General features: G+C 40.0%; 1 protein-coding gene across 1 annotated transcript in view; it reads left to right on the top strand.

Annotated features, from left to right (window-relative positions):
• The window catches only part of cacna1ab (calcium channel, voltage-dependent, P/Q type, alpha 1A subunit, b), a 148,201-nt gene that overhangs the window by 31,364 nt on the left and 98,954 nt on the right, over nucleotides 1–17,883 (top strand). Inside the window, exons 3-11 of the mRNA XM_034688888.1 lie at nucleotides 4,194–4,285; nucleotides 6,050–6,202; nucleotides 6,391–6,578; nucleotides 11,474–11,577; nucleotides 11,768–11,883; nucleotides 12,011–12,052; nucleotides 14,404–14,496; nucleotides 14,605–14,802; nucleotides 16,877–16,989. Coding sequence (XP_034544779.1) covers nucleotides 4,194–4,285; nucleotides 6,050–6,202; nucleotides 6,391–6,578; nucleotides 11,474–11,577; nucleotides 11,768–11,883; nucleotides 12,011–12,052; nucleotides 14,404–14,496; nucleotides 14,605–14,802; nucleotides 16,877–16,989 — 1,099 coding nt within the window. The remainder of the gene's footprint in view (nucleotides 1–4,193; nucleotides 4,286–6,049; nucleotides 6,203–6,390; nucleotides 6,579–11,473; nucleotides 11,578–11,767; nucleotides 11,884–12,010; nucleotides 12,053–14,403; nucleotides 14,497–14,604; nucleotides 14,803–16,876; nucleotides 16,990–17,883) is intronic.

Genomic DNA, 17,883 nt, shown 5'->3' with positions numbered 1-17,883 from the left:
CACAGGAACAAAGATAATAAAGTGTGCGGAGTGCTGGGGTGATGTGTTCGTGTTTTCTGACTCTGAGTAAGATCCTGGCTGTGGTGTTCTGAATTAGTTGGAGCTTGTGGAGACTTTTGCTGGGGGGGTCCCAATGAGGACGGCATTGCAGTAGTAGAGTCTGGAGGAGATGAAGGCGTGGACAAGGGAAGGGCGGAGTCTGGCAATGTTCCTTAAGTGGAAGAAGCAGGATTTGTACAGATGTTTAATGTGGTTGTCAAAGGTTAGTTGAGGGTCCAATGTAACACTGAGGTTGGTGACAGCAGATGGAATAGGGATGGATTGTCCAGAAGAGGGGATGGTAGTTATGGAGGACACAGTTTGTTAATGTAGCAGCTTTCATTTAAACTTCCTGGAACATTCTTGAAAGCTAAAAGCAAAATATCATGATAGAATTTATTCAGATATTAAGAATGAAATTAAAAAAGAGCCACTCAAGTTTCTGTATTCATCCCTTCTTCTTCCTCTCCTCCCAGTTTAACTCTTCCCTCATCCTCCTCTACACTCTTATGGCTCTCTTCCCTCCTGACAAACCCTCCCCCTCCTCCTCCTTCCTCTTATCCCTCCATCTCCATCACAACCAGGCAGCACAGTCGCTGCTCCCTCTACTGGCCGCTACGGCGCACTGCGGTCCAGGTTCACCCGTTGCCAGGGGTGACTGCATCCTGGTGGATTGGGTTGTCTGCAAGAATCTAGTGGTTTCTGTCTCACAGGGATGAATTGTGAAGATGTGTTTACCCCTTTTCAGAGCAGACCGTGTCACACTGTTGGTGTTGCGTCCCCGTTGGACCTGAGGCGGTTTGAGGCGTATTCTGCTGAGCTCCGGTGTTTTTGCAGCTCTGCATCGTGGCCTTTAGCCGGGGCAGTTAAAAAGCCATTGAGGGAATGAGGGTCTTGGCTGCCGGTACAGCGTCTGTTAATAAATGACCTCTTACAGGAATTAGCAACCAACCTGGAGAGAGATGGAGGGCAGGACAAGGAGGGGTAGAAAAGGAATGATAGGAAAGGGAAGGGGAGAGGAAGTTAGGGTGGAAGAGATGTAATATTTAGGTTCAATTAAGTCCACATTCACCTTCTGTCACATCTTCTTTTTAGTCCACTGCATCTCAGCGCCTCGTTCATTTCCTCATATCAGGAACTTTCGTGTCCAATCAGGCGCTTTATGACCGTCTCAATTGAAGGGATAGTTTTCTTTTCGGTGCGACAGCTTCTTAAGATTCGTTCTATTTCTCATTCTATGAAAACGCATGCAAGACGCCCAGATGTTCAGTTTCAGAGCATCTGTAGCAAACACACTTTGACAGCGCTGAGATTGCACCTCTTTGCTCCGTAGTTGCAGATGCATTTGTGACAAATTACTCACGCTGCTGTGGTTGGATGTGAGGGCTGAAACAAACAATGTATATACAGAGAGTTACAAATTTGAATTGACACACTGAGGTCCTCTGTTTATGTCCAGAACACACACAGAGGTAACACATGTACTGAACGCTGCTAAAACATAAATTCATTCATATACTCTGATACCTGACCTAAAGGGAATTGTGCAATAACAGTTGAATTTTGGGGTTTTTTTAGCACATATTTTGTATTTTATAAGCTCAGAAACATTTTGCACTGAAATACAATTACATGACTATAAGGATATTCTATTCTGTCATATTTCATGCACCGGCTGAGTATTTAAAGGTATTATGAGAACCAATAAATAGAGATCACCTTTCAAAATCCATGTTTCATAATGCATCACAAGGACAGCAAACTAAACAACAAAAAAAAAAAAGCTGATACCAAGAACATTTATATTTTTGTATTATTATTTTTACCTTTTATCCAACTAATTAATTGTTCTAAATTGTATTTGATTATTTATTGTTTTAATTTATTTTTTAATTTATTATTTTAGTGTTCCTAATTTATCCTTTTCCCTTTTTTTTTCTAATTTTACCGATGTGATGTCATCCTCTTACTCTGAAAACCTATTTTATTGTCCTTTTAATGCTTTTATTTACTTATCCATTTTTTTTTTTTTTTTTTATTTTTATATTTATTTATTCGGTAACACTTTACAATAAGGGTCCCTTAATTAGCGTTAGTTAATGCATTATTAAGCATTAATTAACAGTTTAATAATCGTTATAATGTATTACCTAACATTAACTAACACATTAGTTAATGCATTAAAGGTGACATATCATGCAAAATTGACTTTTTAATGGTTCTTTACCTGAAATATGTGTCCCTGTCTACAAACCCCCCAAGAATGAAAAAAATCCATTCTGCCCCTGTTCTGATTTCTCCACCTTTCTGTAAATGTGTGTGAAACGAGCCGTTTCAGACTTCAGTGTTTTTGTTACATAACAACAATATCCGGTCTGTCACGGAGTCAGAGCTCGGAGCTTGTTCAGCCCATAGACTGTATAAAATAATACTGAACCCCCTCCCCCGTTTTTCATTACCTGCACAAATGTGTGCTAACAAGGAGCTTAGGAGGGAGGCATGCTAGTTGTAGGCTGTCTTAATAAACACAAAGGTCGGTTTTACTCCCCACGTCTGCAGATTTGAAGATATAGTGGATGATTTTTATTTATCATGGATAAGTGCTAGCGCTAGTTAGCATAGCTACATAGCTATATGTTCATAGCTGCAGCTGTAGCTGTGTACCAAGACACACGTCGACATACTGACAAATAAAACAACAAGAAACACAGAATCTGTGACCAATCCTTCAGAAAAGGTCTTGCTGCCTTTCTGGCAGAGGTCGGTTTTACTCCCCATGTCTGCAGATTTGAAGATCTAGTGGATGATTTTTATTTATCATGGATAAGTGCTAGCGCTAGTTAGCATAGCCACATAGCTACATGTTCGTAGCTGTGTACCAAGACACACGTCGACATACTGATAAATAAAACAACAAGAAACACTAAATCTGTGACCAATCCTTCAGAAAGGTCCTGCTGCAGGCGCCTCTCCGTCAGGATCAGATTCTGGATCAGATTCAGAGGGTTGAAGTAACGTGATCTCTGAGCAGCCGTGTATATTCAGCCAACATGTAAACATTAGATCAACGTGCTGGAGAGCCGAGGCACATCCACTTCCTGAGGGGGCGTGGTCAGAGAGAAAACAGAGTGTTCTGAGGAGGACTGAAAAAGAGGGCTTTTCCGGCAGACCAAAATCTGATTTCAAAGTGTTTTTTTGAGCATAAACTTTAAAGACATGTTTTGGGGACCTCTTAGACCAATATATGTTGATGAAAAAAGCGTGATATGTCCCCTTTAAAGAAGCTTCTTGCAAGAAGTAGAAGAAAACCCCGTTAATGTCATCCTCACAACCCGTGTAATCTTTAAGTGATGTCTGAGTTGAGGTCACTGTCTTCTCTTCCCCCTAGTTTCTCTCTCTGCTCCTCCTCAGAGCATCCCCCTCTCTCTCTTTCTCTCTCTTTATCTGTCTCTCTCTCTGTACGCCCCCTCACTCCCCCTCCCCTCCTGTTGGACAGACCCTGCCTTCCGCCCCCGTACAAGACAGAGCATGGAATTTTCCAACCTGTCTGTGGCTGACTTTACACCAGAGCCTCACACATGCACTCACCACCAGGGGACTGGGCAGTAAAAGGATGATTCAGTCCTTCCTGTTGCAGTCGTCCATTAAACCGTCATCAGACGTATTTAAGTTACGTTTTGCGACTCGTAGGAGATGTGCAGTTTTTGTCTTTCATGTGACGTAATCTGATTCTCTGAGCTGACCACATGATGCAGATTCAAGATCCTTTCTCTTTTCATTCTGTGGCTTGAGAGTGATCGTGAAAATCTTCATAATGGTGTGAGATAATGAGACGCAGATCGGTCGTGCTCTGTCGATCTATTTGTTTGCCTTTGGTTTTCCTCCCTGCACAGGCCTTTCTGTCGATCCTGATTCCTTGAGGGGTTTTGTGCATTCATGTGTAAAAATTGTGGACCACTTTATTATTTTTTTTACCTCTTTTTTTATTATTTGTCTTGAACAGCAGATTTTAAAATGCTGATGTACGTTTTTCTAGCTAACCGAGGTGTGTTAAACAATAACACCGGATCTATAAAATGAGCAGCAAAGCGTTTTGAAAGATTCAGTCTGTTAATATATGTTCTGTTTCTCTCCCTCTCTTTGTGTCTCTGCAGTATTTTGTCCAAAGTGGGGTCTCAGCTTGACCTGAGGACACTGCGAGCCGTCAGAGTGCTGCGACCGTTGAAACTGGTGTCAGGGATTCCCAGTAAGTCCTGTACCAAGTGTTTGTTTTTGTCTGTACGCAAACTGAAGTCTCAATCATATCCTGTAGATAGTTTCAAAGTCAATCAATCAATCAATCTGTATTTATACAGCGCCAAATCACAACAAACGTCTTCCTCAGACTCTTTCCAAACAGAGCAGGTCTAGACCGTACTCTATGTTCTATTATTAACAAAGACCCAACATCAAGACCGGATCAGATCCAGTCCCCTCTTACAGACAGGACTCAGTCTGATCTCATCTTAATCCACCATGAGCAGAGCACTTTGCAGCATTTAGCAAGTTACAGTGGCAAGGACAAACTTCCTTTAACAGGCAGAAACCTCCAGCAGGACCAGACTCATGTTAGACACACATCTGCTGAGACTTACCGTGTTGGAGAGAGGGATAGAGGGAGATGAAGAAAGAGAGAGAGATGATAGTGGGGAGACGGATAGTAGTAGTTGTAGCAGCTGGAGTCTGGCACGTCCACAGCAGCAGAGATCCAGAGGAACCTACAAGACAAGGGAGCTCAGGGACTCCAGAAAGGTCTATGGTTAGTAACTTTAATGGGACAGGAAGAGATAAAGGAAGAGACAGACAGAGAGAGGGGAAGACAGGATCCCAGTGTGTCAGGTCCCCCAGCAGTCTAGGAAATGAGGAAAGGAAAGGAAGACAGAAAAGAGGAAAGGAAAGTAAGTGGGAAAGAAAGAAAGAAAGAAAGAAAGAAAGAAAGAAAGAAAGAAAGAAAGAAAGAAAGAAAGAAAGAAAGACAGAAAGAAAGAAAAGCGGGAAGGAAGGAAGAAGTAGGACTTGAAGAAAAGGAGGGCAGAAAGGAGGAAAGCAAAGAAGTAGAAAATAAGGAAAGGAAATCAGTAGGACAGGAAGAAGGAAGGAAGAAGGACAAGAGGGTAGAAAGGAGGAAAGCAAGGAAGTAGGAAATGGGATAGGGAGAGTTAAAGTAAGAGACAGACGGAGAGAGGAGAGAGAGGGGAAGACAGGATCCCAACAGGCAGAAACCTCCAGCAGGACCAGACTCATGTTAGACACACATCTGCTGAGACCGTGTTGGAGAGAGGGATAGAGGGAGATGAAGAAAGAGAGAGAGATGATAGTGGGGAGATGGATAGTTGTAGTTGTAGCAGCTGGAGTCTGGCACGTCCACAGCAGCAGAGATCCAGAGGAACCTACGAGACAAGGGAGCTCAGGGACTCCTGAAAGGTCTATGGTTAGTGACTTTAATGGGACAGGGAGAGTTAAAGTAAGTGATGGGGGGGATAGGATCCCAGTGTGTCAGTCTAAGCCTATAGCAGCATAACTAAGAGCTGGTCCAAGCCTGATCCAGCTCTAACTATAAGCTTCATTAAAAAGGAAAGTTTGAAGCCTACTCTTGAAAGTAGAGAGGGTGTCTGCCTCCCGGACCCTGACTGGTAGATGATTCCAAAGGAGAGGGGCCTGATAACTGAAGGTTCGACCTCCCATACTACTTTTAGAGACTTTAGGTACAACAAGCAGGCCTGCACGTTGAGAGTGTAGTGTCCTAGAGGGGTAATAGGGCACTATGAGCTCTTTAAGATACGAAGGTGTCTGATCATTAAGAGGTTTGAAGGTCAGAAGAAGGATTTAAAATTCTAGTCTAGATTTTATGGAGAGTTAGTGTAGAGCAGCTAACACTGGAGAGTCACTAACGTCAACATCTCTCACATGCATTCTTCAGTCCTTGCTCCTTCAAGCTCCTCCTCTGAGTGTCTCTGTCTGTGTCCTCCAGGCCTGCAAGTGGTGCTCAAGTCCATCATGAAGGCGATGATACCTTTGCTGCAGATCGGCCTGTTGTTGTTCGTGGCCATCCTCATGTTCGCCATCATCGGCTTGGAGTTCTACATGGGAAAGTTCCACACGACCTGCTACGATGAATTCACATGTAAGGAACTTCATTTAACCGTGCATATTAGAAATGTAGTTTTTATTTCATGGTGTACCAAGAAGATCTGCAACCATGATCTGCAGGTTTGGGGTCACTGTGTCAAAATAGGAAAAGCACAACTGTTAAAAACCATCTCCCTTGGATTTCGTAACATTCTTTCATCCCCTGTTTCTGCCTCCGATCAGATGAGATAGTGGACGAGTTACCGTGTGGAACAGCAGAACCTTCTCGTTTGTGTCCGAACGGCACCCTGTGTAGAGGCGGCTGGCTCGGACCAAACTACGGCATCACCCAGTTCGACAACATCATGTTCGCCGTGCTCACCGTCTTCCAGTGCATCACCATGGAGGGATGGACAGAAATGCTGTACCACGTATGTTGACCTGTCTTTTGAACTTTGCCTCAAACAGTTTAGCTCAGGAAACACTTCTTTTCATTGATCCCTTAAGCTACTACGTCCTGTTACTGAGATCAACATGACCATCACATGTTTACAATAGAAAGCAGCAGGTTAGCCTCACACTACAAACAGTGTTCAGGCTCTGCATTTAAGAGATTTAAGATACATATCTTAAAGAAAATACATTATAAACCACTTCAGTTTAGACATATTCCTTACTGCAGCTATAAACTAATGTTAAAGGGATGTTTCTCGGGGCGCCGTTGGCCTAGTGGTCGAAGCGCGCGCCTCATGTATTAAAGGCGAAAATGTCCAAAAATGTAACTTAAAGGTGACATATCATGCAAAATGGACTTTTTAATGGTTCTCTACCTGAAATATGTGTCCCTGTCTACAAACCCCCCGAGAATGAAAAGAATCCATTCTGCCCCTGTTCTGATTTCTCCACCTTTCTGTAAATGTGTGTGAAACGAGCCGTTTCAGACTTCCGTGTTTTTGTTACTTAACAACAATATCCGGTCTGTAACAGGAAGTCAGAGCTCGGAGCTTAGGAGGGAGGCATGCTAGTTGTAGGCTGTCTTAATAAACACAGAGGTCGGTTTGACTCCCCACGTCTGCAGATTTGAAGATCTAGTGGATGATTTTTATTTATCATGGATAAGTGCTAGCGCTAATTAGCATAGCCACATAGCTACATGTTCATAGCTGTAGCTGTAGCTGTGTACCAAGACACAAGTCGACATACTGACAAATAAAACAACAAGAAACACTAAATCTGTGACCAATCCTTCAGAAAGGTCCTGCTGCCTTTCTGGCAGAGGTCGGTTTTACTCCCCACGTCTGCAGATTTGAAGATCTAGTGGATGATTTTTATTCATCATGGATAAGTGCTAGCGCTAGTTAGCATAGCCACATAGCTACATGTTCGTAGCTGTGTACCAAGACACACGTCGACATACTGATGAATAAAACAACAAGAAACACTAAATCTGTGACCAATCCTTCAGAAAGGTCCTGCTACAGGCGCCTCTCCATCAGGATCAGATTCTGGATCAGATTCAGAGGGTTGAAGTAACGTGATCTCTGAGCAGCCGTGTATATTCAGCCAACATGTAAACATTAGATCAACGTGCTGGACAGCCGAGGCACATCCACTTCCTGAGGGGGCGTGGTCAGAGAGAAAACAGAGTGTTCTGAGGAGGACTGAAGAAGAGGGATTTTCAGGCAGACCAAAATCTGATTTCAAAGTGTTTTTTTGTCATATCTTCTTTCTTATTGAAAAAACAAGAGGTCTGTGAGTTTTGAGCCCACTATAGATCTTCAGTGTAGCATTTTCTAACCCAAACCTGTCATAGGAAGTGTCCCAGAGTCTCCCCGTCCATGCCAGCAGAGATTAGGCCATCATAAACCTCAAATGTTCCCCTTCTTCTCACAGTTGAGTCCTCATGGAGTCATCCCAGCAGCTCTGCTCTCTGTGCTCAGTGTGCTGTGTGTCAGGTTTGTCCAGTGTGTTTTCACAGCGCTCTGAAGTACTCGCAGGGGTGTGTGGGTGTTTAGGATGGTGATTGGTTTGACTTTCATTCAGCTAAATGAGGCAGAAAATAGTTTGAGATTTGATTCAAAACACCATTTATTCATCCAGGAGCCATTCTCAATCCTCCCCTCCTCTCTTTCTCTCTCTCTCGCTCTCTCTCTCTTCATCATCCTCTGTTTTACTTTCTTTATCCGGCTCCTCATTCGTCTTTTCCTCGCCGCCCCGTCCCTCTCCGCCTCCTTCTCTTCCACTCTCTATTCTGGTCCGTCTCGCTCTATATTTAACATCTTTTCTGATGGATGGAGGCTGACTTGTACTCTCACACAGGCAGTCAGGAGGAAACCAATGAAAGTTTAATAGAGAGCGGGCTGCTCGCACCGCACCGTGTAGGATAAAAACCTGACAAACGCGCTAAGCACTTCAGCAGCAGATAAAAATCAGCTGATAGTTCCATTTAGATCAAACACGGGTCACAGAATCACGATATCCTTCCGCTAACCTGATTTCTCTGATTGTCAGCTGTGGTGTGTGGAGAGAGGGATGCGAGCGACGGCGGTCTTTGACGTCACCTGAGTGCAGAGGAAAGCAGAAGATGTTGAAACGTCACACAGGGCATGGCGTGTGTCCCTGCACGCAAATACAATGTCTCGGGCTCTGAGGTCAGGCTTTAGGATGGGAAAATGGGTCAGGGCCTGAGCCAGCAGAAAATACCTCAGGTCTCTGTGGTTCTCGTGTTGTGCGGACAAAGTTGCCGACATCTATCGGCAAGGCCGTGCTCCAGAAACTGTCAAAGACTTTGGAAGGACGGAAGTCTTACACCCTCCAAAAGTCTGGGTGACCTGTAGGGTGACTCTTTCCCAGACTTGGGCTAGATTCTTATTGCCTGTCTTGCTTCTTGTGGAAATTTACTTGAGCAAAAACTCACAAAGGATCAGAATCAGGAGCAGCTGCACCTTTATGTACCATGGTAGCACTTCCATTTGCCTTAGCATCAGCTGGGTTAGCTTCTGCGGCTTTACTAGAGCTAACTCTTGCTAGGCTAATGGTGTGACCAAGCTGCAAGCAAGAGTCAAACTAGGATTCGTACTCCTACAGGGCAACTTGGCAGCAGCTCTCATGCATGTTTGTGTTGTTAGCTGGGAATGAGGCCTAAACATTAGCTAGCTCTAAGAGATGCAGGCCACTAGCAAGGCATCTTTAAGTCCATTGGAGCAAGCCATCAGGTAACTAAAGGTGCAGTTCGATCTAGAGCTCCGGGGTCTTTTAGCACCCAGAACTACTTTCCCCAGAACTAAAAGGTCCCTGTGCCCCCATTGGGTCAGGTCAGTGACGTATCATTATGAGGAACACAACAATTAGCCTGTTAGCATGAAGAGACTCAGCTGGCGCTGTTTTAGATGGTGCTATATTTCATCACAGATGGATTCACTGAATCAACACGTGAGAGGAGTTAAGCGCGAGTAGCAAATATGTTTCAACACGGCTTTAAAATCCTTTTGAACTCAAAAAGCCGTGGCAGAGATCGGCCAGTGTTTTGGTTTAAACAGCGACCCTGTTAACTGTAGACTTTCAGCCGGATACATCCCTCATAAACCTCTTTAGATGATCATTAAATATCTGATGAGGATATTTTGAAATCTTAATAAAAAACAAAAAAAAAGAAATTTGACAAAAAAAATTGAAAAATAATTTTTTTTAAAAATATGGAAAAAAAAAATATTGCCCAAAAAAAATATTTGTAAAAAGATTTTTTTGACAGAAAAAAAATTTGACAAAAAAAATTTTGATAAACAAATTTTTTGACAAAAAAAATGTTTTGACAAAAAAAAAATTTTTGACAAAAAAAATGTTTTGACAAAAAAAATTTTTTGACAAAAAATTTTTTTTGACAAAAAAAATCTTTGACAAAAAAAAACTTGACAAAAAAATACGTCTTCAAAATCCTTTTGAACTCAAAAAGCCGTGGCAGAGATCGCCCGGTGTTTTGGTTCAAACAGCGACCCTGTTAACTGGAGACTCTCATCCGGATGCAAATATGAGGATATTTTGAAATCTTAATAAAAACTAAACTAGTTTGGATTCCCAGGAACTCCCTCTAAGTTTCAACAGCTGTGTAAACTCCACAAACCCTGACACGTTCAGCTGAAGGTCTCCAGTTTACAGGGTCATTTTGAAAACCGGAACACCGGGAGGAGAGACGCATTCACGGTGGGCTGAGAGAAGACTACTGTTACAAGCTGCTAAATCAAGAGAATCACAGCTTCTTCTTTTGAAAAGTACACACACATACAAAAAATATAGAACAAATAAAAACTAATGAAAGAAAGAGAAATCAAGAGAATCACAGATGGAAAAAACAAAGTTGTGAATGATTTTTTGAAAAATTTGACAGAAAAAAAAAAAATATTGACCAAAAAAATTTTGAAAAAAAAAATTTGAACAAATTTTTGAAAAAAAAAATTGACAAAAGAAATTTGACAAATTTTTTTCGAATTTTTTTTTTTTTTTTTAAATATTGAAAAAAAAATACTGCCCAAAAAAAATTGTTGACCAAAAATTTTTTTGACCAAAAACATTTTTGACCAAAATTTTTTTTGACCAAAAACGTTTTTGACCAAAAACATTTTTGACCAAAAACATTTTTGACCAAAAACATTTTTGACCAAAAACATTTTTGACCAAAAACATTTTTGACCAAAAACATTTTTGACCAAAAACATTTTTGACCAAAAACATTTTTGACCCCAAAAAATTTTGACCAACATTTTTTTTTGCTTTTCTTCCCAAGAGCTCAGGTAAAGAGTCAAGCTACAGTTACTACATCAAGGACATTCAAAAAGGATAGTTCATAGAAAACAAAAATCAAAACTACATGTTTTAAAACCATCACAGGGATCGAGTGACTCTAAAAAGTCCTCTTTTAAGGTTTCGTCCACTAGTGGCGCTATAGAGCTGCGTTTTCAGACGTGTCCTTGCATTGTTCAAGTCATGCACACAAGAGCACAAACACTGACTCGGGCAACAGCACAGGCGGTGTAATCCATGTCATGTTGATGGTTTCACACTCTTCCTGTTGGTGGTAATGTGCCAACAGAGGCAGTGAAGAAGAAGACTGCCAGTAAACAAACAAGGGTTTAAATAATGTAGCATTTAAAATATTCAAAGAGTCATTTTTTGCAAATGTTTTACCAGGAAGGAAACAACCAGGATGCTCTCCGTGTGTTGAAAACAAAAAACGAACGTACGGTGGTGTTACGCAAGAGAAACTTCACACGGCACGTTCATCAGTGTGATCACATCTGTTCATGTAACTGTCTGTGTGTGTCTCCTGCAGAGTAATGATGTGGAGGGCAGCGCCTGGAACTGGATGTATTACATCCCCCTCATCATCATCGGCTCCTTCTTCATGCTCAACCTGGTGCTGGGTGTACTCTCAGGGTGAGGCCGGGAACACACTTTCACTTTCACTTTCACACACGTTTTTTTAATTGAATTAAAGATTTTGAGGTTTGATTCTGGATTTTGGCAAAAAATAAATAAGTGAAAGCTTTTCTGTGCCTTGTATACTCCTGTACTCATTTATTGGATGTTAAATAAGTTTTAAAAATCCGCCCTGATGTGCCGGCAGTGAATTTGCCAAAGAGAGGGAGCGAGTGGAGAACAGGAGCGAGTTCCTCAAGCTGAGGCGACAGCAGCAGATTGAGAGAGAGCTCAACGGATACCTGGAGTGGATCTGTAAAGCAGGTCAATGCACACTGACAAACACACTCTGATACACACTGCTCACTCACATCCACACACACTGTATGTGAAGTTCAACATGATCTGGATGCACTGATTTAACTTTGTAAACTGGTATTTGTTCCAGCAGAAGTGATACTGGCAGAGGATGACACCACTGGGAACTTTGATGGTAACTACTCTCTATGTTTGTCTCGCTCCTACGTATTTATCAGAATTGCTCTTATCATATGAGCCAGTGAGAGCCCCCAGGTCTTCAGGTAGTGGACTTTTAATTGCTAGAACAAAGACTCAGAGTGAGGCAGCTTTTTATTATCACGGCCAACGCCAGTGGAACACCCTACCTGAAGATCTGAGGGCTGCATAGAGCATCAACACTTTTAAAAGCAAAGTCAAGACCGACCTTTTTATTCTCACTTTAAACTGAGTTTTATTCTTATATCAGTTTTATTTCACCTTACTTTATTTATTCATTATCTCGTTCAAATTTTAGTCACTTTTATTTTATTTATTTATATTTTTTTGTTTATTTATCATCTGGTTCAAATTTTAGTCTCTTTTTATTTATTTTATTTTATTTATGTATTTATCATCTGGTTCAAATTTTAGTCTCTTTTTATTTATTTTATTTTATTTATGTATTTATTATCTGGTTCAAATTTGAGTCACTTTTTATTTTAATCATTTATTTATTTATTATCTAGTTCAAATTTTAGTCACTTTTTTAATTTGTTTCTATTTACTTATTTATTTAAATTAAAGCTTTTTATTTTCTTTTAATGGTTTAATATTTTAGTGTTTTATTGTCTTAGAAATACATTTTATTTATTTATTTATTTAGTCTATAGTTCAAATTTTAGTCACTTTTTTTATTTGTTTTTATTTACTTATTTATTTAAATTAAAGCTTTTTATTTTCTTCTAATGGTTTAATATTTCAGTGTTTTATAGTCTTAGAAATACATTTTATTTATTTATTTATTTATTTAGTATATAGTTCAAATTTTAGTCACTTTTTTATTTGTTTCTATTTACTTATTTATTTAAATTAAAGCTTTTTATTTTCTTTTGATGGTTTAATATTTTAGTGTTTTATTGTCTTAGAAATACATTTTATTTATTTAGTATATAGTTCAAATTTTAGTCACTTTTTTTATTTGTTTTTATTTACTTATTTATTAAAATTAAAGCTTTTTATTTTATTTTGATGGTTTAATATTTTAGGGTTTTATTGACTTAGAAATACATTTTATTTATTCATTTATTTAGTATATAGTTCAAATTTTAGTCACTTTTTTTATTTGTTTCTATTTACTTATTTATTTAAATTAAAGCTTTTTATTTTATTTTGATGGTTTAATATTTTAGGGTTTTATTGACTTAGAAATACATTTTATTTATTCATTTATTTAGTATATAGTTCAAATTTTAGTCACTTTTTTTATTTGTTTCTATTTACTTATTTATTTAAATTAAAGCTTTTTATTTTCTTTTATTGGTTTAATATTTTAGTGTTTTATTGTCTTAGAAATACATTTTATTTATTTATTTATTTATTTAGTATATAGTTCAAATTTTAGTCACTTTTTTTATTTGTTTCTATTTACTTATTTATTTAAATTAAATCTTTTTATTTCCTTTTAATGGTTTAATATTTTAGTGTTTTATTGTCTTAGAAATACATTTTATTTATTTATTTATTTAGTATAAAGTTCAAATTTTATTTACTTTTTTTATTTGTTTTTACTTACTTATTTATTTAAATTAAAGTTTTTAATTTTCTTTTGATAGTTTAATATTTTAGTGTTTTATTGTCTTAGAAATACATTTTATTTATTTATTTATTTAGTATAAAGTTCAAATTTTAGTCACTTTTTATTCTTTTTTATTTACTTATTTAAATTAAAGCTTTTTATTTTCTTTCGATGGTTTAATATTTTAGTGTTTTATAGTCTTAGAAATACATTTTATTTATTTATTTATTTATTTATTTAGTATATAGTTCAAACTTTTTATTTATTTTATTGTATTTATTTTATTTTAAGTATAGCATCTTATTTTCTTTGAATGGTTTAATATTTTAGTGTTTTAATATCTTAGAAATTAATTTTATTTTGGTGAGTTTTATTTCCTGTGTTGAGTTTTAACATCTTATTTTTATCTTCAGTGTTTTCTCATCATGAGAGAGTTTCCTCAGTTCGTTCAGCAACTTCTTTTTTTATTTTTCATTAATTAATTAATTTTATTTTCATTGTTATTATTATTAATATTGAATATATTGTGTCCTTATCCTTAGGATTGTTGGGTGGGTTTGGGGTCGGGGCTGGAGTTGGGATTGATGGATTGATATGTGTGTTTTTAAAAAGTGAAAATGTGCAGGGCTTGTTTTTTTAGCTTCCTCTCACACTCTCTAAGCAGAATGTGTGACTGTGAAAGTTTAACATAAAACACCTGCGTGTGTCAGACTGTGGGAAATATGAGACAGCGATATCAGAGAGAGTTCATTCACTTTGTCTCCCGGCAGGTTCGAGGCGAAGACCGACCATCAAAACCAAAAACAACAAGACGGAGCTGCTGAACCCTGAGGAGGGCGAGGACAACATAGGGGACGCAGTGGGTAAGAAAACAGAGGGATGGACGGACGGATGGAGGTGTGGTGTCAAACTTAAATCCACATCCTGCAACATCTCCCTCTCTCTCTCTCTCTGTCTCTCTGTTCCTGCAGGTTTTGCACGCTCCAGTATCAAGAGCGGCAAGGAAGGCTCCAACTACAACACGAGAGAGCGACGACTGCGCTTCTTCATCCGTAAGATAGTGAAGACGCAGGCTTTCTATTGGACGGTGCTCTGCCTGGTCAGCCTCAACACCATATGTGTGGCGGTGGTGCATTACGACCAGCCGGACTTCCTCTCTGACTTCCTCTGTGAGTAAAAACTGAAGGACTCAGTCACACACACGCTCAGTAGCGTGCCTTTCTTGTCCACATAAACTTTCCCCCCAGCTTCATTTCTTTGATGTGAGATATAAATTAATCATCGCTCTGGTCCACGCGCACCTCGCCCCGACCTGAATCATCTTCACACACTTCAAACTGTTTCCTCCTACGCCAGCAAACAAAGCTTTTACACTTTAAACCTCTTTTAATAGCTCCAGGATGTTACTTGTTTTCTTCCATCCTGTATCTATCTTTACCTTTTGGATCCAGTCTTCTTCCTCAGTCACACCGGATACACACAATCATGTAAAGATACCACAGAGCTATCATGAGGGACGACAGGAAGCATTACAAACATAAGAACTGATATTTATTCTTAGTTATAGATGCACGCTATCCGCTCTGTACACACACACACACACACACACTCACACACACACACACCCTCTCGCTGAGTGTCCCTGGCCTGAGTCCAGTATCATTAGCATATGAAGCTGTAGCTGCTGATGGAGTCCATTCATCAGCACACTGTCATACACCACTGAACTCCAACACTATCGACTTCCACTCATCCAACTCCCTCCCTCCCTCTCTCTCTCTCTTTCCTTTCCCCTTCCTCCCTCCATCCTTCCCTCCCTCTTCCTCACCTTCCCTGCTCTCTCTCTCTGGTCTCCCTCTTCTTTTCCCCCTTCCCTCCTCTCCCCATTGTATCATTTTTCCCTTCCATCCTTCTCTCCTTTCTCTCTCCTTCTTTCCTGTTTTCCCTCCCCCTTTACTTTTCTCTTCCTCCTCTGTTTCCTTCCCTCTCTCTTCCTTGTTTCCTCTCCCTTATATCCATATATTTGTCTACCCTTCCCCATCTTTTCCTCCTTTTCTCCTTTTTCCATCTCTCCCCCTTACTTACTACTCTGTCTTTTCCCCCTTTTTTCTCTCCTCCTCTCATACCCCCCTATTCCTCCCTTCCTCTGTCTCCTTCTTTTTCTCATTCTCTCTGTTTTCTCCTTCTTTCATCTCTCCTTCTCTTTTCTTGTCCTTCCTGTTTTCCTTCTCCCCTCAATTTTCTCCTTCCTCCTATGTTTCCTTCTCCCTCCTCCATTCCTTCTCTCCTCCTCATCTTCTTTCATAACACTCCTTCCACCTCCTATCCTTCTCTCTTTACTTTCTCCTTTCCTTCCTTCTCTTCCCTCCCTACCACTTCATTTTCTTTTCTACTCTTCCTCTTCTTCACCTCCTCTTTGTCTTTCCTTCTCTCCTTTCTGCCTTCTTGCCTTCTTTCCATCTTTCTTTCCCTCTTCACCTTCGTCCCCCTCTCCCCTTTCTTACCTAATCTTTTCTGCCTTCTTTATCCCCCTCCCTCCTATTCCTCTTTCCTCCCTTCATCTGTCTCCTTCTTTTTCTCACCCTTGCACCTTTTTGTTGTTTCTCTATCTCTCCTTTCACCCTGCTCTTCTTCCTGTACTCCTCATGTCCTTCTTTCTCTCTTTCCTATCTTCCTTCTTTCTCTTTCTCTTCATTTCCTTCTCTACTTTCTTCCCCCTTCCCTTCCTCTCATCCTCACCCCCTTGTTTCCTTCTCTCTCTCACTGCCTTTTTCCTCTCCGTCCTTCTGTCTCCTTTCTTCTTCAACTCATTTTCCTCCTTCCTTTCCCTCTCCATCTTTTCCCTTCCTTCTCTCTGTCACCTCACTTCCTCTCTCCTTCTCTACTTTCTTCTCTCATTCCTTCCTCTCATCCTCGCCCCTTGTTTCCTTCTCTTTCTCACTGCCTTTTTTCCTCTCCGTCCTTCTGTCTCCTTTCTTCTTCAACTCATTTTCCTCCCTCCTCTCTCCATCTTTTCCCTTCCTTCTCTCTCTCACCTCACTTCCTCTCTCCTTCTCTACTTTCTTCTCCCATTCCTTCCTCTCATCCTCGCCCCCTTGTTTCCTTCTCTCTCTCGCTGCCTTTTTCCTCTCCGTCCTTCTGTCTCCTTTCTTCTTCAACTCATTTTCCTCCCTCCTCTCTCCATCTTTTCCCTTCCTTCTTTCTCTCCTCTCACTTCCTCTCTCCTTCTCTCTCTCCCTCCAGTCTATGCAGAGTTTATCTTCCTCGCTTTGTTCATGTCTGAGATGCTGATCAAGATGTATGGTCTGGGCATCCAGCCCTACTTCCACTCTTCATTCAACTGCTTCGACTGTGTGGTGAGTACACACACACACACACACACACACACACACACACACACACACACACAGCTCTCAGGTTTTGATGACAAACCCAACACTCTATTTAATCAACAGATGTGACAAATAGATTTTTTTGAACGTTGCTCTGCGACAAACGGAGCGAGCAGATTCAGCGTTCTGTTCGTCATCAGTGTTCAATGACTCCATGAATCCGTCCCTCTCACACTGATGATGCAGATTATTGACATGTTACATCATCATGTGATACGCTGACATACAGGACATGTTTTCCCACAAACTTCCCCAATGAACCATTTCCTCTCTGGGTGTCAACATGAGAGCATCAATTATTGTACCTCTAATATCTCCTGATCACTGCATGCTGGGGACTCACTGCAAACCATGCTGCTCCAACCAGACTATCCACAGTTAATCCATATTAATAAATCACATATTACCCGTCTTCTTGAGATTATTTCTCCATGTTTTTACGTTGAAAACTTAGATTTTTTTTATCTACTTCCTGATGCTTTGTGTTGAGTCTACTGATACTAAGAGGCTGCGTTTTAAACTGTCCACCAACCAGAGGCTCCGTTACAAAGAGTGTTTGTACATTGAGATAGTGATATAGATAGTGATATAGATATAGATAGTGAGATAGTGATTGAGATAGTGATCCCGCTGTCTCTTTGTGGATGTTTCACAAACATCCACAAAAAAACATCTTGAACAGCCTGTATCTATTAAACGACATGTATGCTATTCTTCATGCATTTGCAAGTGCAACTTAAGCTGTGCAAGTTTAGCATTTCAGGACATTTTACTTGAGGCGTTTCAGGCCAACACTGTGACATCCTGAAGAGACTGTCTAAGATGTACAGTATCTCACAAAAGTGAGCACACCCCTCA

Source organism: Notolabrus celidotus, chromosome 7 (genome assembly GCF_009762535.1).
Source record: "Notolabrus celidotus isolate fNotCel1 chromosome 7, fNotCel1.pri, whole genome shotgun sequence".
NCBI lineage: Eukaryota > Metazoa > Chordata > Actinopteri > Labriformes > Labridae > Notolabrus > Notolabrus celidotus.
Note: the sequence above shows the minus strand (reverse complement) of the source record. Positions and strands in the feature narration are given on the sequence as shown.